The sequence below is a fragment of the Oncorhynchus mykiss genome, chromosome 12, assembly GCF_057628025.1.
Source record: "Oncorhynchus mykiss isolate SJ-2025 chromosome 12, ASM5762802v1, whole genome shotgun sequence".
NCBI classification, from domain to species: domain Eukaryota; kingdom Metazoa; phylum Chordata; class Actinopteri; order Salmoniformes; family Salmonidae; genus Oncorhynchus; species Oncorhynchus mykiss.
Window position 1 is genome coordinate 57371742 of NC_143033.1, and position 24127 is coordinate 57395868.

Consider the following 24127-nt stretch of genomic DNA (forward strand, 5'->3'; position numbering starts at 1 on the left):
TCTAATGGTGCAAACATGAGATTCTACCTCTAACAGTTGTGGGATGCTGTGTCTTGCAGTTTCACTTTCAAAGGGTCAACAGACAGCCAGTTATTTTCACGAATGGCAGTACTAACTAAACTACAGAATAGAAAATAAAAATAACTATTTCTGCATGGACTACAGTGTGTCTCTTCACCTGTTATTGAATCCTTATTGTCATCCCCTCAAGGTTACCTCTTCACAAACATTTCATACACTGTCTGACTGAGCAGATAGCAATATCTGTAATACTATTCTGAATGCAAATGTTTTCTGTCCTCTCAAATCCCCCCATTAACAGGATGCTCAGGATGAAGTGGGCCTGTGTGACTAGAAAAGTGGTCTGCAGAGCTCTCTCTCTCTCTCTCTCTCTCTCTCTCTCTCTCTCTCTCTCTCTCTCTCTCTCTCTCTCTCTCTCTCTCTCTCTCTCTCTCTCTCTCTCTCTCTCTCTCTCTCTCTCTCTCTCTCGACAGTGAAGGATTTGGTGAAGAGTGGTAACAGGGTCAACCAGGTTGTCTGAGTGTGTCTGACTGACGCAGACATTAAGTAATGCAGAGTGCAAGAAGTAGGGATAGAATTTTGGACACAAAATCTGAAGTTATGTTAGTTAGTGCAGAGCATAACTAAAAAGGATTTACACTGCTCTCTAGTGGACATAGATTAAAACTGCTTGTCAAAAATACATCGATGGTATGACAGCAGGGCTGGCTCTAGCCTTTTGGGGGACCTAAGCTAGATTTGGTTGGCCCCCCTTTTGACTGCGGAGACAGAAAATTACATTTTAAAGTAAATTTCCTGCAATTATACTAATTTTGCCATGACTTATGCCATGTTAATATCTGAGTGAGAGTGACTAACAAAATCAATGGGGGGCTCCATGGAGGTCAGGGCCACTGGGCACGTGCCCTGCGTACCTGGTCTGTATTCGGCCATGATTACTACAAGTTTAGATAGCTGGCTACACTAATTTACCAATCTAATAATGTTTAGCTGACATGGCTAATTGAGTGACTGTCAGTGAATGACATAGCAAGAGAAAATACACCTGGTCTATTCTACTATTCTAACTCTTAGCAGTAAGTTGAGACTGACTGAGTTCCTAATTATTATTATTTTCAACACTTATGTCACTTATGCCTGGAGCCAGCCCTGTATGACAGTTTTACCAGATTTTCACCAGACATGAGGCTTGGCATTCAGGCCAAAGAGTTCAATCTTGGTTTCATCAGACCAAAGAATCTTGTTTCTCATGGTCTAAGAGTCTTTAGGTGCCTTTTGCCAGACTCCAAGCGGGCTGTCATGTGCCTTATACTGAGGAGTGGCCTCCGTCTGGCCACTCTACCATAAAGGCCTGATTGGTGGAGTGCTGCAGAGATGGTTGTCCTTCTGAAAGGTTCTCACATCTCCACAGAGGAACTCTAGAGCTCTGTCAGAGTGACCATCGGGTTCTTGGTCACCTCCCTAACCAAGGCCCCTCTCCCCCGAATTCTCATTTTGGCTGGGCGGCCAGCTCTTGGAAGAGTCTTGGTGGTTCCAAACTTCTTCCATTTAAGAATGATGGATGCCACTGTGTTCTTGGGGACCTTCAATGCTGCAGAAATGTTTTGGTACCCTTCCCCAAATCTGTGCCTCGACACAATCCTGTCTCTGAGCTAGCTCTACGGACAATTCCTTCAACCTCATGGCTTGGTTTTTGTTCTCATATCTGTGGGACCTTATGAGTGCCATTCCATAACATGTCCAATCAATTTCATTTACCACAGGTGGACTCCAGTTGAAGAAAGTTTTAGAAACATCTCAAGGATGATCAATGAAAACAGGATGCACCTGAGCTCAATTTTGAGTCTCATGGCAAAGGGTCTGAATACTTATGTAAATAAGGTATTTCCGTTTTTTATACATTTGCAAACATTTCTAACAAAACATGTTTCGCTTTGCCATTATGGGGTATTGTGTGTTGATTGCTGAGGACATTTTTTTTTTTATCTTATCCATTTTAGAATAAGACTGTAATGTCACAAAATGTGGAAATAATCAAGGGGTCTGAATAATTTCTAAAGGCACTGTATTATCAAACACACTGCCAAAGTGAAACAATACAAGACAGATGCAGCCCTCAGTTCACCTGATCAGACATACAGACCAGGGTTAAGTGAGTCTGTTGGTAGGAGGCCTAAATACATGTGGCAGGGCTTTACTCATACTAATATTTAATGTGCTCTGACTCCATCTAATGGTGAAGATGACATTTTCCCATAAACACCATCAGTGATGATCATGAAGTGTATGGACAACGCATTTGAATGTCTCTTTCTTCAGACATATATTTGGATATTCATATTGACTGCAGGCCTAACTATAACATTTAAATTGGCCATGCGTTATGTGGACCCTTCAGGAGTTTGTCAGCATCTAATGTAGGCATACTATTGTTAAATAATGTAAGAATGTCATGAAATTGAGAGGTCTCTGTCATATTGGCATCGGCCACCTCAAAACACTAACGGAATGTGTCCCAACCCAGCCTGCCCCACCCCAGCTTAACAGAGACCCTGGACCCTGTCAACAGCTGTGTGTGTCTGATTAACTGAGACCTCTTGTTCTTATTGACTACCCAGGATGCAGTAGCCTGGTCCCAGATCTGTTTGTGCTGTTTCCTACGCCATTGTCATTACCAAGCATGACAATTCCATAATGAGTTGGCAAGAGAGCAGAAACAGACTGCCACCCAGGCTAAGGGTGCAGCTGTCAGACAAAGAATCACCATGCGTCTAATGTGTCAGAGCCCCTCTTCATGTGTGCAGCACAGAGGCTGACGACAGAATGTAGGCCCCTCTATCTTGAGCAGCCATACAGTTGGCCAGGAATGAGGAGAATGAATATTGCTGTTTGTCCATCTGCTCAAAGAAATCCGTCTTCATCTCCAGCTGATTCCACATTGTCTCAGTGTGTGCATATTTCTTTTGGATGTATCACAGTATATTTCTATGGATTTTCAGAATAAATGTCTTTGAAACCTTGCCCCAGTGCTGTGCTCAGTCTGACGGAAAAGCACAGTATACACTGAAGTCACTAGAGGAGACGATACACAACAAATGGCAGAGGTGAAGATCTGCAAATCTAACAGACAGGACTGATCCTTTTATGTTTCCCACCAGACTACATGCCCCTTGACGAAGTTCTGTTGCTTTAAAACTAACTCATATCAGCATTGACTGCGTCTTTTAAAAATCATGATGTTCATTCATTACATAATTGCCTTTTATCCCCAACATAATGCAGTCTAATATATTTCCTATCAGTGTGGAATCAGCAGTTTTACTCTGGAAGCTGCTGCTACCCCTCCTACTACGTGGCATGAATATTTCATGATGTGTCAGGAGAGAGAGAGAGAGAGAGAGAGAGAGAGAGAGGGGGTAGAGAGAGAGAGAGGGTAGAGAGAGAGAGAGGGTAGAGAGAGAGAGAGAGAGGGTAGATAGAGAGAGAGAGTGTGTAGAGAGAGGGTAGAGAGAGGTTAGAGAGAGAGAGAGAGAGAGTGTGTAGAGAGAGAGGGTAGAGCGAGAGAGTGTAGAGAGAGAGGGTAGAGCGAGAGAGAGAGTGTAGAGATAGATAGAAAAAAAGGGAGAGAGAGAGATCAATAGCCCCCTCCCCTGCCCACACCCTGCAGGAGGCACACACACGCAGTGTCAGACGCAGCTCTGGACCACTCATAGACAGACACAGGCACGTGTAGCTTTTGGACGCCACACACCCTGCTCTACGGTAAGAAATTCTCTGCATTAGATCTGTAGCTTCATATATTACATGTATATCATATATATTCCATCTGTGTCTACATGTCATGCCATATCTACTACAGTCCATGTGTCACCCTTTTACTAGGATGATAAAGACATGTACTATACGTGCCACAGTAGGCTGGCTAGTAAACAGCATTATCCAAAAAGACAGTGATTGTTTTAGGATATTACTAATATACTGTAATATGATAGGGCACTTATTCTCAATCATTTGTCTGAGCACTCCCTGAGTGGAAGTGGAGCACATGCAACAGGACTGGATTTACAAGGAGGATGAGGGGTAGAAAGGGGGGAGAGAATGAAGGATGAGTACATGGGAGAACAAAGGCCAAGCCCAACAATACATGGTAGGTCTAAGGGGTGGGCATTAGTGATCAGAGAGACCAACAGTCATCCATGAAAATCTTACAACAGCTGTCCTTCACACCCATGTACACACACGGGTAGCAGTCTTGAAACCCTTTTTGGCTGAAACTATTATGAGTAATGTTTCATTCTAAGGCATGTCCTTAATCATAGCCATTCGGATGGAAACATATTGATAGCAACTACTGTGTCTCATTTGCATCTCCCTCTTCATTTACAGCTATCATGTCTGACAAACCCAATATGAGAGAAATCTCCAGCTTTGACAAGACTAAGCTGAAGAAGACGGAGACCAGAGTGAAGAACCCATTGCCAACCAAAGAAAGTGAGTGAATCTTGTCCATCTAGCTCTGTGATGAATCTGCTTGAGGTAGGGCTCAGCCCTTTAAGGTGTTCCATGGGCTGTCAGATCCATCTTATTGCTGGCATCTCTCCCTAGCAACAGATGACCAGGCAAGAAGATGGGCCATTTACTACCCATCCATGCAAGAGTAACTGTGTGTTCAGGGGAGGGGTTTTCTTTAAATTGATTAACAAAGGAAATGCAAATATATGAGATTAACCATAGCGTTAAACACAGATGCTGTATAAAAGACACCTTGTACTGTACACTGGCCCAAAGGGGGGAGGGGTGTTCTCTCAATTTAAATACATTTTACATGGTGACAGCATGAGTCAATATCTGTGCTTCACTCAAGAACTGTAATCTGGAGAGGTGGTTTTATTAGTCAGGATCTATAGGCCATCACACTCAACCACAGGAGGTTGGTGGCACCTTACTTGGGTAGGATGGGCTTGTGGTAATGGCTAGAGCAGAATAGGTGGAATGGTATGAAATACATCAAACACATGGTTTCCAGGTGTTTCATGCCATTCCATTTTCTCCATTACAGCCATTCTTATGAGCTGTCCTCCCCTCAGCAGCCCCCACTGCACTCAAACATTTTGCTTTGATCATTGGATCATCCAATAACAGAAATATGCATAGAAATGAATATCTGAGATAGCCTTTTTCTTCGAAAAGGGTTTAACATTTGTTTCCATGTTGTAGCAATCGACCAAGAGAGGAAACGAGAGCCATCGCCTTGACCAGAGGAAGAGAAGTGTTTCCAACCAGCTACTTTAATTTGATTCTCTGACCTCCATCTGTCAAGAACCATAACTATGAAGGGAGAACAGGACCTTGACTTTTATCACACTGGTGCTCAACAAAATTGTAAAATGAGGGGTATTAGGATTGGTTGCTAGTCAGAGGATGTTTTCGAAACACTTATTGCTCAATGTTTTGTATGTCTCTAAGTCAGAGTAATAAAATATGACAAAAAGATTTGTTCTATCATTATGTGAACAGGTTGTGTACATTCAAGTAGACTACAGGCCTAAACACAAGTGGCCAAGCCTCCAAAGGTACAATGGTGCCATAGCCACACTCGCAGATTTAACAGAATATTGAGTTATTCTATTCTCTTCAAAGCTAGTCTTCACATTTCCCAAAATGTCGAATAGCAGCTGCCGTTCAATAAACTTTGATTAGTTGCTAGCCTGGGTGCAAGTCTTTGTGATCCTTAAGGAATTGTTTCAGTTGACAATGAACAGCTCCAGGGAAATTAGTTATAACCTACTGTTTTTCAAGCCATATTAGCAGTTTAATTACATGCAATTCTGCTGATTTACAATGTGAAATGAAAAGGACATTTCTGCCCAGTTTCGAACCAGTGTGGTGACAATGGTTTCTTAGAACCAATGGCTTCTATGGTTGTGGCTAGATGGTATACAGCTACGGACCAAGTGCTGCATGTTTCAGTTGCATCCGGGATAACTGTAGCATTTTAGTAAAGCCTAACCTAGTTCTCCTTACCTGCCATGTTCAGTATCCTATCAGGCTACAAAAACAAGCTATCAGGTCCAAGAAACCACCAGGGACCTGCAAAACCACTGAAGACTAAGTGGGCCCGTACGGAATCAACTCAGATTGGCGCCAGTGAAATGACGTAATAAATATTCAATTCAATCAAATTCCTAGCGTGAGTGCCAGTCTGTGCCATCATGCCAAACAAAAAATGTTTGGCTTGACAATGAGCAATGGTGTTGGCAAGAGCACAAACAGACCTGGGACCAGGCTGTCAAAATCCCACATCAGAATATATATTTTTTTACTATGCTGTGAAAGATCCTTTTCAGTGCAATTAAACTAGTGTATGGAAATGTTTTACACACAATACATGTAGCATGCTACTGTAGAGCTGACATGCACATCTCCAGCAACATTACAGTTGTTTGCCATTACAAACCACTGTCCAATTTAGATGTTGCCCCTCAAACATGTTAGTGAGAATGTCATGTATAACTACGCATAGGCTGCTTTTACACAGCCAGCCCAATTCTGATGTATGGCACCAATTGGTCTTTTGACAATAATTGGCAAAGATTCAAATGCTAATCAAGCATTAACATTAGACAGTATCTGTAACTTAAACATTAAAGAGACAAAATTATAAAATCAATTTTATTTCTAACAATTAGCCAAAGACAATGACGTAGCAATATTCTGCAGGCTATAACTATATTTTCTATAAATGCCACTTAACAGGTCAATTAAAATGAATCCAAAATATACTGGTTGGTTCCATCTACAAGTTGACATTCTCTAGACAATCGTAAATGAATTCAGATTTAGGCAAATCCCCTTTACATCATACCCCAATCCCACACTGAATTCCTTGTTGCAAGTCCAGAGCCAGAAAAGAAAGTCATCTAGAAACCAGAAAAAAATTACTCAAAATTGGTTTATTTCAAAAGCTCCGACAGCTTCTGATTCTCATGTAAATCCAGTCGACATGTAAAATACAACCATACAATACATTAGATTCAAAAAAGGTACCAAAAAGTACAGTAAAAATAACACTTCCATCTCTGGAAATGTGGACCCCCCCCAAAAAAGATAAAATAAAAACATGGAAAAGTGGCATTTACTTCTCCAGTTCCTCAGATGGTCTGTACAAATGGAGCATGAATCTCATCCCACAGGAAAGAATCAAGTCCTGCATACTTCTGCCGCGGCCATGGTCTTTCAAATCTGTGTTTACTTGAGTCCTTTAAGAGAGGAGAAAAAGGAATTGTTGCACACCACTTAAGACATGAGCCCACCACCCTGCATCAAAGAGCAAGCAAACAGCTAGGGCAACAAGCATGCAAGAAACAGGGGATGGATTAGAAAGTCAATGCTGCCGGTTAGAGTGGTTATGGCATAGCATTAAGGGAAACTGCAGACATTGTTAAATTTGCTGTGCAGCTTTAAGCAGATAGTCACCCATCTCCCACTCTAGAAAACCCATTGTGGTCCACCGCAACATCAACCCTTATTGATCCAGTAGTGTAGTTGTAGGGGTGCATCTGATGCAGATTTTGTGCTGGCAAATTTGAGGGTTTGAGGTTGTGTACTTTCAAAACAAGTTTCCTATCCCCAACAGCACTGTATTTACTTAATCCAATTGATGAAGAGTGGAGTAATTTCATTATAATCTACAATAGCCTTCCCCTGTGCCAGACTGTAAATCTTGGCAAGGAAATTTTTGGGCATCAATGCCACAAATCTAACAGCTATATCGCACCACAATGTTACAAAGCACTAAAATGCATACCTGCACTACATGTGATCAGTATGGCTTGTAGCTACCCTGGTGGCCTCCACGTCTTGGAGTTTTCCCATAGCTTGTATTGCCCTGGTCTGCAGGAATAGAGAGAGAGGACTGAGTGCTTCTGTGCAAAGACAAGTCAAACAATCAGGTAGGCGCTTGCCAGAGGTCTATACTCACTGTAGTCGTAGCCCCCTCCATAGTATCCAGCGGAATAGTCATAGTTGCCGTAACTTCCATAGTTTCCATAGCCCTGCTGCCCACCATAGCCATAGCCCTGGTTGCCATAGCCTTGGCTCCAGTAATTACTATAACCCTGGTTCCCATATTGGTTTTGGCCTGAGGGAAAGAAATGTGGTTAAGTCAGAAAATCATTTTGCACAAAAATTATAATCCAGATATTTATGGTCCAAGGATGGATGTCCATTAGCAACTCATTTCTCAGATCCTTCCATGCCTTGTGAGCGGAACACCTGTCATGCACCCTTAAAGCTGAGGTCTTCCTGCAGGTACAACCCATTGCACCCTGCCCTTTACTCAAAACTAGCATTATACAAATACTCTGCATACCTTCGTGATGCCTTAAGTCACTCATAACTACGTCGGACTGCTTTCTTTAATACGCACCACCACGACCCCTGCCTCCCCGGCCTCCTCCATAGCTCCCGCCACCACCACCGCGGCCTCCGAACTGCTGCTGCTGGTACACCTCCTTGGGCTGGGCGATTTTGATCTCACACTGGAATTAAATCAAGAAGGATGGTTTAATAATAGATGCGGTAAAGACATGACAGCATGCAGTACAAACACGCAAGACCTATTCACACCCATCTTTTAAGTTGAAGATTTAGAATCTAGTGTCAAGCTCACACTGGACCCCCATTTCAGTCAGGACACTGCAACACAATCCATTTGAACACCGACGTACAAAAATGAAATGGTGTTTAATTTGGACATAATAATTCTAGTAATTTCACACCATGCAAGTGGGTCTGAAACTCTTGCATGCAATGTGCATTTCAGTGAGGAAGCATTGTAACACCACATTGCATGAGCATGGCCCAAAGCATTTCAGGAGGGAATAAACAAATGTACAGACTAAGCAATTAGACAAGTTTGTATTTCACACAAATAAGATGCTTAGCCAGACCGATGTACACTGAACAAAAATTATAAGACGCAACATGTAAAGTACTCATTGCATGAACAGAAATAAAAAGATCACAGAAACATCCCTTAATCAATGTGTGCGCAAATTTGTTTACATTCCTGCATTTGTCCTTTGCCAAGATAATCTATCCACCTGACAGGTATGACATATCAAGAAGCTCATGAAAAAGTGTGATCATTACACAGATGCACCTTGTGCTGGGGACAATAAAAAGGGAACTAAAATGTGCAGTTGTCTCAACTCCACAGATGTCTCCAATTGAGGGAGCGTGCAATTTGCATGCTGACTGCAGTAATGTCCACCAGAGCGGTTGCCAGATATGGTAATTTATTGTTAATTTCTCTAAACCACCTCAAATAAATGTTTTAGAGAATTTGGCAGTACGTCCAACCGGCCTCACAACCGCAGACCACGTGTATGGCTTTGTGTGGGCGAACAGTTTGCTGATCTTAAAGTTGTAAACAGAGTACCCAGTGTGGGCAGTGGGGTTATGGAACCAACACAATTGCAATTTATCGATGGCAATTTGAACGCACAGAAATACTGTGACGAGATCCTGAGGGCCATTGTCGTGCCATTCATCTGCCGACATCTCATATTTCAGCATGATAATACACTGCCCCATGTCGCACGGTTCTGTACACAATTCCAGGAAGCTGAAAATGTCTCAGTTCGTTCATGGCCTGCACACTCAGAAACCCATTGAAGGTATTTGTAACTAACACATGCATATCTGTATTCCCAGTCATGTGAAATCTATAGATTAGGGCCTAATGAATTTATTTCAATTTACCAACTTCCTTATATGAACTGTAACTGAGTAAAACTGTAGAAATTGTTGCATATTGCATTATATTTTTGTCAGTATAGAATTATAACTACAGCATACACGTTAACCCACATATCCCACCATCAACCGTAAGTTTAAAAAAAAAATAGGTTTAAGAAATATACATACAAGGCCTTCCTTTCCGTTTGTTACCTTGGTTCCACAGACATTGTGGAACTTTTTTTCAAGGCATTTTTTAACAGTGGCCTCTTCTTTGAATGTGATGAAGATAAACCCCCTCCTTTTTTTGAACTTCGGGTCCACTGGAAGTTCAATGGATTCAATCTGAAGACGTGAATTATGACACATTTAGAACACTGGAAAATCAATAGCTACTAAAACATACAGGAAGGTCAAGTTGAGGCCATCATAGGACAATGACAAACCTCTCCAAAGGTTCCAAAGTATTCTCTTATGGTCTCCTCTGTGGCTTCTGGGTTTAGGCCACCAACAAAGATCTTCTTGGCTGGTTCCTTCTTCATTGCCATCGCCTTCTTTGGGTCTATCTGTCGTCCATCTAGCCTGTGTTCTTTCTGCTCAAGAACCTACCAGGTTAGAGAAAAGGTTAGTATACAAAGCCCAACTTGTCACAATGTAAAACCATGTCACCTTTCTCATGACACATACCTTGTCTACACTTGCTGCTTCTTTGAACAAGATGAACCCAAACCCACGTGATCGTCCTGTGTTTGAGTCCATCTTGATGGTACAATCAGTCACCTCTCCAAATTTGGAGAAGTAGTCTTTTAGGTCTTTTTTGCTAGTGTCCCAGCTAAGTCCACCAACAAACATTTTGCTGCAGAGAAACACAGATCAGTAACACACCTAGGACAATTCTCATAGGCTGACAAAAACAGCCACTATAAATATATTTGTTTTTTATATTATTTTAGTTAAATCTCAAATTACTAGGGACATTATGGCTTACAAACTTGTACAGGCCAGTAACAGACTGGGTGTTCACACATATTTTGGTGGAAATATAGCTGAGAATTCTCAACTCCACGATATGTACATCACATCTCAATAGAGTTGGAGACGATGAGTTTTGGTGGAGTGGACCTCCAACTACATCGAGTCGGTATCATTTAACGCATACCACATTAGTCCTGTGTAACGACGGCATTTTCTACGGGTGCTGCAATCTGTAGTTTTTGATAACTAAATTCTGTGTGACCTGTCAAATCGCATCACATAATCTGCGCATGAGTCTGAAGTTAACTACTTAAAACATGCACTACAAAGCAATAGTTTTATAAATATCAATGATTTAACGCTTACTGTGTATTTGTGCTTGTCATAGTTGTCAGTGGGAGTTGGAATCCAGTTTCTCAACTCCACTCCATTGTAGAGTTGAGAATTCTCAGTTAGTTGAATCACTGCAACTCATAACACTAAATATTTCTGAAAAATGAAATGCTATAACTGAATTCTAGCCAGTTGAAGTTAATCCCCCAAATGGGCTGCACGTGGCTCCAAAAATGAAAAAAAAAAATGTTTTACCAAGGACAGCGAAGAAACCAGTCAGTATGTTACATAAATATGTTAAAAACCACCATACAGAAACGTACCCAGCGTCATCCTCGCCTTTACTTGCATTTATCTGTCCCCCCTCTGCCGCTCCGTTCTGCGTGACTCCTTCCTCCACCACAGCCGGTTCCTCTGCCACTGGCTCTCCCGTGCAGTTCTGTTCTTCTTGTTCCTCTGCCTCGGGGTGTTCTGTGGATTCTTCTGCGCCATTCAGTTCTTCCTCGGCTTCATTTCCATTTTTAGCGGTCTCCATGAATTGCTGCTCAGCGTCGTCAGACATAGTGATCGCCTACCGTAGGGGAAAAGAACGTTAGCTAGCAGCCCAAGTTATACGAATAGCATTTCCCGTAGACAACCATGAACATTCGAAAAGTAGGCCCCAATGACTGCCCTGCCATACACTAACCGGCTTCTTGAAGCTGGTTAACATCGGGACACTAACATTTGAGTTGATAACACCACAGCCAAAGTTTAATTGTATTGTACTTTATACGGATACAATCAAACTGTACACAAACAATTCAAAGGCCTGATATTCTAATCTGAACAGATGTATTTAGCAATTACGATAGCTCGCTAATGTTAGCTGGTGATTCTGCTCGTGTTTGCGGCCTGCCAGTGCCTGACTTGACAAACCGAGTTAGCTTGCAATAGCTAATGACGTTAGAGCAGCTATACATTATTTAGCTAGCGCGATACCGAGGGACATGCATCGTTGAATCACAACGCAATGTGTGCAAGATAAAAACGAAAATAGCGCTTACTGTTTAAAATGTACGCTGCTATTCAAGATGGATACTCTCCGACTCCGCTAACTCGTGGCAATCTTTATACAACCGGATAGAGTACCACAGTGTTGTCGTCATAATACCCATAAAACCTAGCGGTCAAACACGGAAATGGTTCATTTGGTTTTTCATCATACATTTTTCCCATAGGAAATTTTAGAATCACTTCAAACAAGGTCTGTGTTTTTGTGGATCAAAGTATAATGTAACGATGGGAAACCAAGGCTTTCTGAAGGCATCAGCATTTTCACCAAATTGTACCGAAAAACGGTTATTTTCTCTGAGCTTCATTATCTGTTCAGAATGCACATTAGTGACACCAGCTTGTCAGCGATAAATAGCAGCTTATGATTATCAGACAGTTTTAGCAAATCAAATCAAATTATATTTGTCACATGAGCCATATACAACAGGTGTAGTAGACCTTACAGTGAAATGCTTAAAGCACTTAACCAACAATGCAGTTAAAAAATAAAAACCCAAAAATAAGAATAAGAAAAACAATTAACAAATAATTAAGACCAGCAGTAAAATAACAATAGCGAGGCTATATACAGGGGGTACCGGTACAGAGTCAATGTGCGGGGGGAACCGGTTAGTCAAGGTAATTGACTTATGCATAGATAATGACAGAGAGTAGCAGTAGCGTAAAAGAGGGGGGTGGCAATGCAAATAGTTTTGGTAGCCATTTGATTAGATGTTCAGGAGTTATGGCTCGGGGGTAGAAGCTGTTTAGAAGCCTCTTGGAACTAGACTTGGCACTCCGGTATCGCTTGCCATGCGGTAGCAGAGAGAACAGTCTATGACTAGGGTGGCTGGAGTGTTCACCAATTTTTAGGGCCTTCCTCCACCGCCTGGTAAAGAGGTCCTGGATGGCAGGAAGCTTGGCCCCAGTGATGTACTGGGCCGTACACACTACCCTGTAGTGCCTTGCGGTCAGAGGCCGAGCAGTTGCCATACCAGACAGCGATGAAACCAGTCTCCGTAGCCGTAGAACATTTTGAGGATCTGAGGACCCCATGCCAAATCTTTTCAGTCTCCTGAGGGGGAATACGTTTTGTTGTGCCCTCTTCATGACTGTCTTGGTGTGCTTGGACCAGGTTCGTTTGTTGGTGATGTGGACCCCAAGGAACTTGAAGCGCTCAACCTGCTCCACTACAGCCCCGTCGATGAGAATGGGGGCGTGCTCGGTCCTCCTTTTCCTGTGGTCCACAATCATCTCCTTTGTCTTGATCACGTTGAGGGAGAGGTTGCTGTCCTGGCACGACACGGCCAGGTCTCTGACCTCCTCCCTATAGGCTGTCTCGTTGTTGATCAGGCCTACCACGGTTGTGTCATCGGCAAACTTAATGATGGTGTTGGAGTCGTGCCTGGCCGTGCAGTCATGAGTGAACAAGGGAGTACAGGAGGGGACTGAGCACGCACCCCTGAAGGGCCCCCGATATACAGTACCAGTCACAAGTTGACACACCTACTCATTCCAGGGTTTTTCTTTATTTGTACTATTTTCTACAGTGTAGAATAATAGTGAAGACATCAAAACTATGAAATAACACATTATTTACAGTTGAAGTCGGAAGTTTACATACACCTTAGGCAAATACATTTAAACTCAGTTTTTCACAATTCCTGACATTTAATCCTAGTAAAAATTCAGGGCCTTGTGATGGCCACTCCAATACCTTGACTTTGTTGTCCTTAAGCCATTTTGCCACAACTTGGGAAGTATGCTTGGGGTCATTGTTCATTTGGAAGACTCATTTGCGACCAAGCTTTAGCTTCCCGACTGATGTCTTGAGATGTTGCTTCAATATATCCACATCATTTTCTTTCCTCATGATGCCATCTATTTTGTGAAGTGCATCAGTCCTTCCTGCAGCAAAGCACCCACACAACATGATGCTGCCACCCCCGTGCTTCACGGTTGGAATGGTGTTCTTCGGCTTGCAAGCCTCCCCCTTTTTCCTCCAAACATAACGATGGTCATTATGGCCAAAAAGTTATATTTTTGTTTCATCAGACCAGAGGACATTTCTCCAAAAAGTACAATCTTTGTCCCTATGTGCAGTTGCAAACCGTAGTCTGGCTTTTTTATGTCAATTTTGGAGCAGTGGCTTCTTCCTTGCTGAGCGCCCTTTCAGGTTATGTCGATATAGGACTCGTTTTTACTGTGGATAGAGATACTTTTGTACCGGTTTCCTCCAGCATCTTCACAAGGTCCTTTGCTGTTGTTCTTGGATTGATTTGCACTTTTCGCACCAAAGTACGTTCATCTCTAGGAGACAGAATGCGTCTCCTTCCTGAGCGGTATGACGGCTGCGTGGTCCCATGGTGTTTACTCTTGCGTACTATTGTTTGTACAGATGAACGTGGTACCTTCAGGCGTTTGGAAATTGCTCCCAAGGATGAACCAGACTTGTGGAGGTCTACAAATGTTTTTTCTGAGGTCTTGGCTGATTTCTTTGGATTTTCCCATGATGTCAAGCAAAGAGGCACTGAGTTTGAAGTTAGGCCTGGAAATACATCCACAGGTACACCTCCAATTGACTCAAATTAGGTCAATTAGCCTATCAGAAGCTTCTAAAGCCATGATATAATTTTCTGGAAGTTTCCAAGCTGTTTAAAGGCACAGTCAATTTAATGTATGTCGACTTCTGACCCAGTGGAATTGTCATACAGTAAATTATAAGTGAAATAATCTTTCTGTAAACAATTGTTGGAAAAATGTATTGTGTCATGCGCAAAGTAGATGTCCTAACCGACTTGCTAAAACAATAGTTTATTAACAAGAAATTTGTGGAGTGGTTAAAAAACGAGTTTTAATGACTCCAACCTTAGTGTATGTAAACTTCCGACTTCGACTGTATTTTCTCCACTGTTTCTCTTAAATCCTGCTCAGCTTAAAAGGTACAATGCAGCCGTTTTTATCTTAATATAAAATCATATCTGGGGAACAATTAAGTACTTTGCTGTGATTGGTTTCAATTAAAATGGTCAAAAAGAAACAAAAATAGCTTCTTAGCAAAGAGCAATTTCTCAAGCAAGAATTTTGCTAGGACTGTCTGGGAGTGGTCTGAGTGGGGAGGGAAAAAGGTGCTGTTATTGGCAGAAAGGTTTTTATTATTGTTCTATAAACTAATTTACCGCATGGTGATGTCACAATGGAAAGGCCAAAGCTCCATCCGACCAAAACAGGCGGAAATTTCAGGATATCTTTTTCAAATAGCTCTTACACTAAAAGGCCATTATCATAATTTTCTCAATTTCACAGTATTATTCCAACCTCATAGTGTGGAAATTAACACTGAGTGTACAAAACATGCATTTTCCATTACACGCTGTAGACGGACCAGGTGAATCCACGTTAAAGCTATGATCCTTTTTGATGTCACTTATTAAATCCACTTCAATCAGTGTAGATGAAGGAGAGGAGACACGTTAAAGTAGGATTTTTAAGCCTTGAGACAATTGAGACATGGATTATGTGCATGCCATTCAAAGGATGAATGGTCAAGACAAAATATGAAGTGCCTTTGAACAGGGGAGGGGTATGGCAGTAGGTGCCAGGCGCACCAGTTTGAGTGTGTCAAGAACTGCAACACTGCTGGGGGTTTCACACTCAACAGTTTCCCGTGTGTGTCAAGAATGGTCCACCACCCTAAGGACATCCAGCTAACTTGACACAACTGTGGGAAGCATTGGAGTCAACATGGTTCAGCATCCCTATGGAACACTTTAGACACCTTGTAGTGTCCATGCCTTGACGAATTTAGGCTATTCTGAGGGGAAAAGGGGCTGCAACTCAATATTAGGAATGTTTTGTACACTCAGTGCATATAAAACACAGTAAAATCATGTGTTTGACTGCACTGGATCTTTAAACTGAACTGTGCTACAGCCAGCATGTCTATCTGATTGTGAATAACTGCAGTTTATGTTTTCCTGATGAAACATCGGCATCTAGTGGATTAAAGGCACACTTTTCCAGCAGACACTCAAAGCACATTGGGACTTTAAATTGAAAAAAAGTACTTCGATAGAAACACACATGCATACATTCTCAACAACAACAACTAAACTCCACGTCTGTACCACGTGGTCATTATTCTCATCATTTTTGCAGTTATTTTAATTGGTGGCTTGATCAGGTTAGAGGAGAGTGAGAATTGGGAGGGGACTCCCTTGCACACTAAGTTGGAGTGGAGAAGCCTCCATCTCAAACCCAGGTGCTCATGCTATAGCCTAGCCCCAGGTCCCCTTCTGTCCTCAATAGCAAGAAGCAACTGGCTGCTGGATGGGAGAGGGAGAGGGAGGCTTGAGCCTGGGGAGGGACATGTCAATCTAGAACTTTCCTACAAAAAAATTCAAAACGTCTGGGTTGGTAGATTCCTCCAGTGGTCCTAAACTGTTTTTCAAGTGTTTTTTCAAGTGCTGTTCCCCATAGTAATTGGGTTGTTCAGTGGTCGGTTTGGATTTAAAGGGGAAAGGGTTCGGGTCACTACAAGGTGTATTCACAGTGTATTTCAATTAAGGTTGTGAGAGATGAAACACATTGATGTGGTTAGAAATAAAAATACAGAAAATTTAAATACTTAAAAAATTTATTTGTAATAAAAGGCACATTATTTAAAACAAAGTCTGGCTAGCATGGATACAACAAATGTTCTTTGGATCAGTGTGCAACTTTGGAATGTTTCTATATAAACTTTTCTCATATAGAGTTTCCCTGTGTGGTACTACAGTCAGTCACCCCAACTCTCCGTTTGGTCACATACCAAGCAACATCTAACATACCTTCCTCTTGCAGATATACAATCTTCTCCAAGGATCTCAATTTCACCTCAGCAATCCTTGGAGCCTGCCGTGTGGACAAGCTGAGTGGGAGAATGTACTGGAACACCCCTGAAACACACAGAGATGGGTACAGTAAGATGGAGACCCAAACAAACAGTATCACAAATGAATAAGAGAGCTTTCCTGGCTGGCATGCAAAGGCTAATTAGATGGCATCATGCATGTGAAATATTCCCTTTGCAGATGACTGATATGCGTACAGGTCCAAAATCTGACAAATTACCAAGTGGCCTCATGGGTGGAATTGTATTCATATTTTTCATAATTTCATAATTAATAAACATTTTTTTTAAACCAGTCGAAAATCCGGTGTTTCTCTGTCAAACGGTTTTGTTATATTTCAGTCTTATGTGATGTATATAAAGTGTAATATTGGGATGCAAACTCAACATTTTACACATTTCAACTATATCTGACATGATTTCTTCTTTTTTTAAGCCCTGTCTATGAGGTGTATACTTTTGTTTCAAATTATATTTGTTTAAGACTACCAAGAAACACTCTGTGACCATGATTAAGCCCATTGCAGGAAAAGGTAATATCTTATCTTCTGAAGTGTTGGGTCTTAGATCACAATTGTGGTTCTGTTTTGTGCCAGACTGATAAACACAGACCCTAAGACTGAAGAGGAGGTGAGGTAGCTGAGATAGTAAACTAACAAGATGCTAAACTTACAATACAATGTTGTCTTCCTCTGAGTGTGGAGGGAGCATTGCACCCTCACTGTCTGATTCTCTTTTAACCTAATCAACGAGCTGTACTGATGGTGTGTGTGTGTGTGTGTGTGTGTGTGTGTGTGTGTGTGTGTGTGTGTGTGTACGAACTTGTCGTCTCTATGGTGTGAGAAAGAGCAGGATCTGAGAGGAAGGGTGTTGCTTTGGCTCAGAGGAAAGGTGAGGAGGACAAAGAGAGCTTCTGTCCAGGCCTTGAGCAAGCATCACCATCATGTGGCATGACTCTGTCCAGCACCAATGCTAGATAACACAATGACCAAACACATACCTAGGGTTCTTAGTCCACTGCCAGCCTCACACATGCACGTGTGCAAGAATACACACACGTTGACACACCTGCATGCACGTACACACACATGTACGCAAGCGTACACCTGCACACACACACACAATTTAAAGTTAAAAGTATAACATTTGGCTTTGCATCATACTTCCAGAACATAAAAGGTTGGATGTAAAACTGTTTGGCATACAGCAATCCAAATAGAATCAACTAATTTATTTAACAGTGATTCAAAAAATTCAATAAGTGGATAACCCTCACAATTCTATAATGTTTAGTTGAAAAACATACAATCAAAACATACATCAATCATATACCTATATGAAGCCAATCCATCATCAAGAGTTATAGTACCTGCAATGAGTAGCTGGGTGTCCTTCCTGTCTTTTGTGATATAGAGGGATGTCATGAGAAAGAAGACCCCTATGAAGCAGCACAGCAGGAAACTGAACTCCAGACTAAGGAAACTACATGCATGAGAGTCAGGCTGGTGTCTACTCAGAGCATCAGAGATCTACAGACAGGAGAAGAGGCAGTAGTACCAGGGTTGCGCTCAATTCCATTTATTTTATGTAAATTCAATGAGAATTGAATGAAAAACATTTGAAATTGGAATTGACCCCAACCCTGGTTGTCACTGTTCACTGACATACAAACCCTACGGTAGGGCTGATAGATTTTGATAGATCCACTCCTCAGTTGTCCAGTGTTGGTGATTGCATGCCCACTGGAGCTGCTTCTTCTCGCTTTTAGCTGATAGGAGTGTAACCCGGTGTGGTCGTCTGCTGCAATAGCCCATCCATGACAAGGACAGACGAGTTGTGCATTCCGATAACTATATATTTGTAGATATCCAGTTGGATAAACACACCAAACAGCCTACCTGACTGCTCGGAGGCATCCGCATGGTCCTAAAGCACATCGTTTGGTGTCACATTCCAATGATAAAACTGGGTGGGGGGCCAAAATTACTATTTCAAAATGTGGCCCCTGCAAGAACTTATGGCTAACTCACTGATACTGACTGGTTAATGCATTTTGATATCGTGTGACTCTTCAAATTGCAGTGAATCAAACTCACCAGGAGGATATCAGCTAGAATGGCCCAGTTCAGTGATAATATAGGCTCCCCCAAATGAACCCCTGAGCAAAATTAGACATTTACAGGCATCAAAAACAACATATGGTCAACATAATGCTTGTTCAAATGTGTTTTACTAAGCAGCTCCTAATGAGAGCAAGATGAGAGCATCAATCAATCAAATGAAGACCCTAAAGAGCAAACGAAAAAACACATTTCATACATAAGTGGCAGTAATCAAATCAAATCAAATTTTATTGGTGACATGGTTAGCAGATGTTAATGCGAGTGTAGCGAAATGCTTGTGCTTCTAGTTCCGACGTGCAGTAATATCTAACAAGTAATCTAACAATTTCACAACAACTACCTTATACACACAAGTGTAAAGGAATGAAAAAGAATATGTACATACTATGTACATATATGGATGGTCGTGCGGCATAGGCAAGATGCAGTAGATGGTATAGAGTACAGTATATACATATGAGATGAGTAATGTAGGGTATGTAAACATTATATAAAGTGGCATTGTTTAAAGTGACTAGTGTGGGGCCCCAGTGTTGAGGATCAGCAGCTTGGAGATGTTGTTTCCTACTCTCACCACCTGGGGGCGGCCTGTCAGAAAGTTCAGGACCCAGTTGCACGGGGCAGGGTCGAGACCCAGGGTCGAGACCCAGGGTCTCTAGCTTAATGATGAGTTTGGAGGGTACAATGGTGTTAAATACTGAGCTGTAATCGATGAACAGCATTCTTACATAGTTATTCCTCTTGTCCAGATGGGTTAGGGCAGTGTGCAGTGTGAGTGTGATTGCATCGTCTGTGAACCTATTGGGACGGTAACTCAAATTGGAGTGGGTCTAGGGTGTCAGGTAGGGTGGAGGTAATATGATCCTTGACCAGTCTCTCAAAGCACTTCATGATGACGGAAGTGAGTGCTACGGGGAAATAGTTGTTTAGCTCAGTTACCTTAGCATTCTTGGGAACAGGAACAATGGTGGCCCTCTTGGAGCATGTGGGAACAGCAGACTGGGATAGGGATTGATTGAATATGTCCGTAAACACACCAGCCAGCTGGTCTGCGCATGCTCTGAGGACGTGGCTAGGGATGCTATCTGGGCCGGCAGCCTTGCGAGGGTTAACACGTTTGCTGCAGTGAAGGAGAGCCCTCAGTGGCACTGTATTGTCCTCAAAGCGAGAAAGCAGTTGTTTAGTTCGTCTGGGAGCAAGACGTCGATGTCCGTAACGGGGCCGCTTTTCTTTTTGTGAGTAGTAGTTGACTGTAGACCCTGCCACATACGTCTCGTACCTGAGCCGTTGAATTGCAACTTTACTTTGTCTCCATACTGATGCTTAGCTTGTTTGATTGCCTTGCGGAGGGAATAGCTACACTGTTTGTATTTGGTCATGTTTCTGGTCACCTTGCCATGATTAAAAGCAGTGGTTCGCGCTTTCAGTATTGCGCGAATGCTGCCATCAATCCACGGTTTCTGTTTGGGGAAGGTTTTAATAGTCACCGTGGGTACAACATCACCGATGCACTTGCTAATAAACTCACTCACTGAATCAGCGAATACATCAATGTTGTTGTCTGAGGCTATCCGGAACATATCCCAGTCCATGTGATCGAAGCAATCTTGAAGCGTGGAATCAGATTGGTCGGACCAGCATTGAACAGACCTGAGCACAAGCGTTTCCTGTTTTAGTTTCTGTCTATAGGCTGGGAGCAACAAAATGGACTCTGTGGTCAGATTTTCCGAAAGGAGGGAGAGGGAGGGCTTTGTATGCTTCGCGGAAGTTAGAGTAACAATGATCCAGAATGCTGCCAGCCTGGGTCGCGCATTCGATATGCTGATAAAATTAAGGGAGCCTTGTTTTTAGATTAGTTTTGTTGAAATCCCCAGCTACAATAAATGGAGGTTATGTGGTTTCCAGTTTACATTAAGTCCAAGGGCCGTTGAGGTGTCTGCTTGGGGGGGATATCCACGGCTGTGATTATAATCTAAGATAATTATCTTAGTAGATAGCACACATGACCAACATCCACAAACATCTTACCAGTTGTGCCACAAGAATAGCTAGCTATTAGGCAGCATAAGTGGGAACCCTTCAGGCTGGTTCCTTGGAAGTTGTGGGAATGTATGTTTTTGGTTTGACATTGTTTGTGGGAATGAAGCCATACCGGTATAGCCAGACCGGTATAACAGAACGTTTTTTTTTAAAACATTATGAGAACAGAAGGGAACATTTAGCCTGTTCTGGAAGTGCTTATTTTTAGTTTGCAGGGAGGTTCTGCGAATGTTTTAGTCTGGTTCCTTAAAAGTTTTCCTGGGAGGTTTTATTAACGCTGAGAAGGGAAATCATAGGTTATTTGGAGGTTTTTGAATAACTTCCTGAAAATGTTCACTGAATGTTTCAGTAAGACTTTTAATAACATGGCTAGCTTGTTTGAGGTTAACTTTACAGACAGGAACATTTAGCAGATGCTCTTATTCAGACTGACCTACAGGATAGTGCATATGTTTTCATACTGGTCCCCCGTGAGAATCAAACCCATAAACCTGGCATTACAAGCACCATGCTCAACCAACTGAGCCACATGGAAATACATTTCCTAAGCCATTAATCAGGCAGACACATTTCTTTTTTTTTTATCGTGACCTAGAGTCAGTGATATGAACATTTGTGAAATTAGTCCACTGCACCACCAGGATGGAGCTAGCTAACCATGTTTATTTACGCATACAAAGCTGTTCATTTTAGTCTATTCAAACAGACCTCATTTCAAAGGAAACAAGCACTCATTAGATCAGGTGTGGCCAATTAGTGATAGCTGTCGACAAACATGAACACACTTAACAAGATAGAGAATAAAATGAGTTTTGTTGATGCTGAGAAAAGAATGTATATGTTTTTAAATAACATTCTTAGAACGTTCTCTGAACGTTACTAAAGTTTTGTTGTGGTTTTTACAGAACGTTTTCTTAATGTTCTGAGAACAGAATTTAAAGAACTTACTGATGTAATGTGTAAAATATATATTTTTACATTCCTAGAATGCCAGGAACTGGAAGTTCTGAGAACATTGTTTTCAGTCACACCTTTTTTTTTTAACTTTCCCAGAATGTAGAAAAATATCAAATGAAATCAAATTTGATGTCACATGCACCGAATACAACAGTGAAATGCTTCCTTACGAGACTTTCTCAATAATGCAGAGTTTATAGATAATAAAATAGTAACACGATGAGGAATAAAATACTCAAGAACAGATTAATGTGCAGAAGAATTAGGTATTTTAGGTAGATATGTCCATGAAGGGAAGGTAACGTGACTAGGCATCAGGATAGATAAGAGTAAAATAAAGAACAGAGTAGCAGCAGCAAATGAAGAGTGTAAAAGTATGTGTGCATGTAGTCTATGTGTGTGGGTTTTGTGTGGGAGTGTCAATGTAGTGTGTGTGAGTGAGTGTGCATATAGTGTAGTCTAGTGAGTGTGTGTAGGGTCAGTGCAAGATAGAGTCAGTGCAGATAGTTTGGGTACCATTAATTGACTATTTAGCAGCCTGGCTTTTTAGCGGTCTTATGGCTTGAGGGTAGAAGCTGTCTCGGAGTCTGTTGTTCCGAGAGCAAATGCTCCTTTGGCTGGATTGTAGCAGAGTGAACAATCTATGGATTGGGTGGCTGAAGTCTTTGGCAATTTTTCGGGCCTTCCTCTGACGCCGTCTGATATAGAGGTTCTGGATGGCAGAGAGCTCGGCCCCACCACCCTCTGTAGCACTTAGCGGCCAAGGACAATGCATTTGCTATATCAAGCGGTGATGCAGCTAGTCAAGATGCCAACTATGGTGCAGCTGCAGAACTTTGAGGATCCAAGAGCCCATGCCAAATCTTTTCAGCCTGGGTGTGTGTGGACCATGTTAAGTTCTTAGTAATATGGAGGGAGGGGTTCAGTACCAGGGTCCCTATCTTGGTGATGAGTTTGGGGGGGGGGGGGGGTGCATGTGTCCTTAAAAAACAAATGCACCCCCCTCCAATGTATTTTTTTTCTCTCTTCACATTACCCTCCCCTTGTACTGTAAAAACAATTGCATAACCTGTCACGATTCTTCAAAGTCAAACCCAGAAGCAGACCAGGACAAGGAGAGTAGGAAAAAGGTGAGTATTTATTTACAAGTGAATGGGTAGATATATCCAGGTGGTGTAGCGGGTAGCGGTGATGAGTTGATGGGAGTAAATAGGTGGATCCAATGGGGAAGCGGAATCTTCTGTCGACCAGGCGGGAATGGGGTAAATGATCCGGGTGAGTAACTGAAGACAGAACAAACAGAGGTAAGTTCAAGGCAAACAATACGTAGCAAACAACAAAACAACTTCTATCCAACTTGAGGCTGATACTCTGGCACAACATACTGTTCATGGCTAACGATCCGGCAGGGAATGGATGTCAGGTCCGGGCTTATGAAGAGGAGAGATGATGATCAGGACCAGGTGTGCAGATAGCTGATGGGATACAGGTGCGGGTAATCAGAAACCCCAACTGGCTACATTGCCCGGCAACCAGACAGGGTGCGTTCCAGGACGCCGGAAAAACTCTCCAGGACAGAACATAGGCAAAAAACAGACTCAGGAAACGGAATTCGTGACATAACCTTCCTCCCACAGAATTAACTCTAAATAATGTTCACAACCACAAATAACAATAACTGTAGCAACCCTGTGTTTATAAACGTGAATATCGACTTTGCCACTTCAACATGCTTTTGTAGCACTGTCGATGCCACGCAGGGCTACTGGCCAGAACGTTGAGGGTTTACTGACCACCACGAACAAGCACACTTTTCCTGCCTGTTTCATTAGTTCAAAGTTGGAAATCAGATTTGTTTTACATTTTCATAACATATTTATAATTCTTTAATATTTTTGCAACAAATTTTCCACCAACAGGTTTCTGCGCCAGTGCACCACACAACCAATAAACAAGCATTCCAACTTTTGGCACCTCAATATCATGGTTTGTGTTTTTAACACCACCATAA

General features: G+C 42.1%; 2 protein-coding genes across 5 annotated transcripts; one reads left to right on the top strand and one right to left on the bottom strand.

The window, feature by feature from the left end:
- The first annotated feature begins 3622 nt into the window (after positions 1 to 3622).
- Positions 3623 to 5514, top strand: LOC110537822 (thymosin beta-11). The gene is made up of 3 exons (XM_021624235.3): positions 3623 to 3783; positions 4408 to 4512; positions 5239 to 5514. Exons 2-3 carry the CDS (start codon positions 4413 to 4415, stop codon positions 5274 to 5276), a joined length of 138 nt encoding a protein of 45 aa, XP_021479910.1. The 5' UTR covers positions 3623 to 3783; positions 4408 to 4412; the 3' UTR covers positions 5277 to 5514.
- A 1165-nt stretch (positions 5515 to 6679) lies between these two features.
- LOC110537820 (heterogeneous nuclear ribonucleoprotein A/B) lies at positions 6680 to 12245 on the bottom strand. 4 transcript variants are annotated; one of them, XM_021624232.3, is made up of 9 exons: positions 12117 to 12245; positions 11394 to 11641; positions 10450 to 10618; positions 10209 to 10367; positions 9952 to 10107; positions 8450 to 8561; positions 8003 to 8161; positions 7829 to 7914; positions 6680 to 7280 (listed from the first exon to the last, which is right to left on the bottom strand). In XM_021624232.3, the coding sequence occupies exons 2-8, from the start codon at positions 11630 to 11632 to the stop codon at positions 7844 to 7846; spliced, it is 1065 nt and encodes a 354-aa protein (XP_021479907.2). In that variant the 5' UTR covers positions 11633 to 11641; positions 12117 to 12245; the 3' UTR covers positions 6680 to 7280; positions 7829 to 7843. The 4 variants fall into 4 exon arrangements, with proteins under 4 accessions (XP_021479907.2, XP_090048951.1, XP_090048953.1 ...); XM_090192825.1 differs by having other exon boundaries at positions 9976 to 10107; positions 12117 to 12234; XM_090192827.1 differs by lacking the exon at positions 7829 to 7914 and having other exon boundaries at positions 9976 to 10107; positions 12117 to 12234.
- Positions 12246 to 24127: the final 11882 nt, after the last annotated feature.

Bases quoted from the DNA above. Each gene is read 5' to 3' on its own strand.
- LOC110537820 (XM_021624232.3), bottom strand. From the start codon at position 11,632: ATGTCTGACGACGCTGAGCAGCAATTCATGGAGACCGCTAAAAATGGA. The intron at 8,162-8,449 runs GTGCGTATTAAA...TCTTTCCCTCAG, and splicing joins GGGAGGCAGGGGTCGTGGTG to GCCAAAACCAATATGGGAAC. The intron at 7,915-8,002 runs GTGAGTATAGAC...CTATTCCTGCAG, and splicing joins TGGAGGGGGCTACGACTACA to ACCAGGGCAATACAAGCTAT.
- LOC110537822 (XM_021624235.3), top strand. From the start codon at position 4,413: ATGTCTGACAAACCCAATATGAGAGAAATCTCCAGCTTTGACAAGACT. The intron at 4,513-5,238 runs GTGAGTGAATCT...TCCATGTTGTAG, and splicing joins CCCATTGCCAACCAAAGAAA to CAATCGACCAAGAGAGGAAA.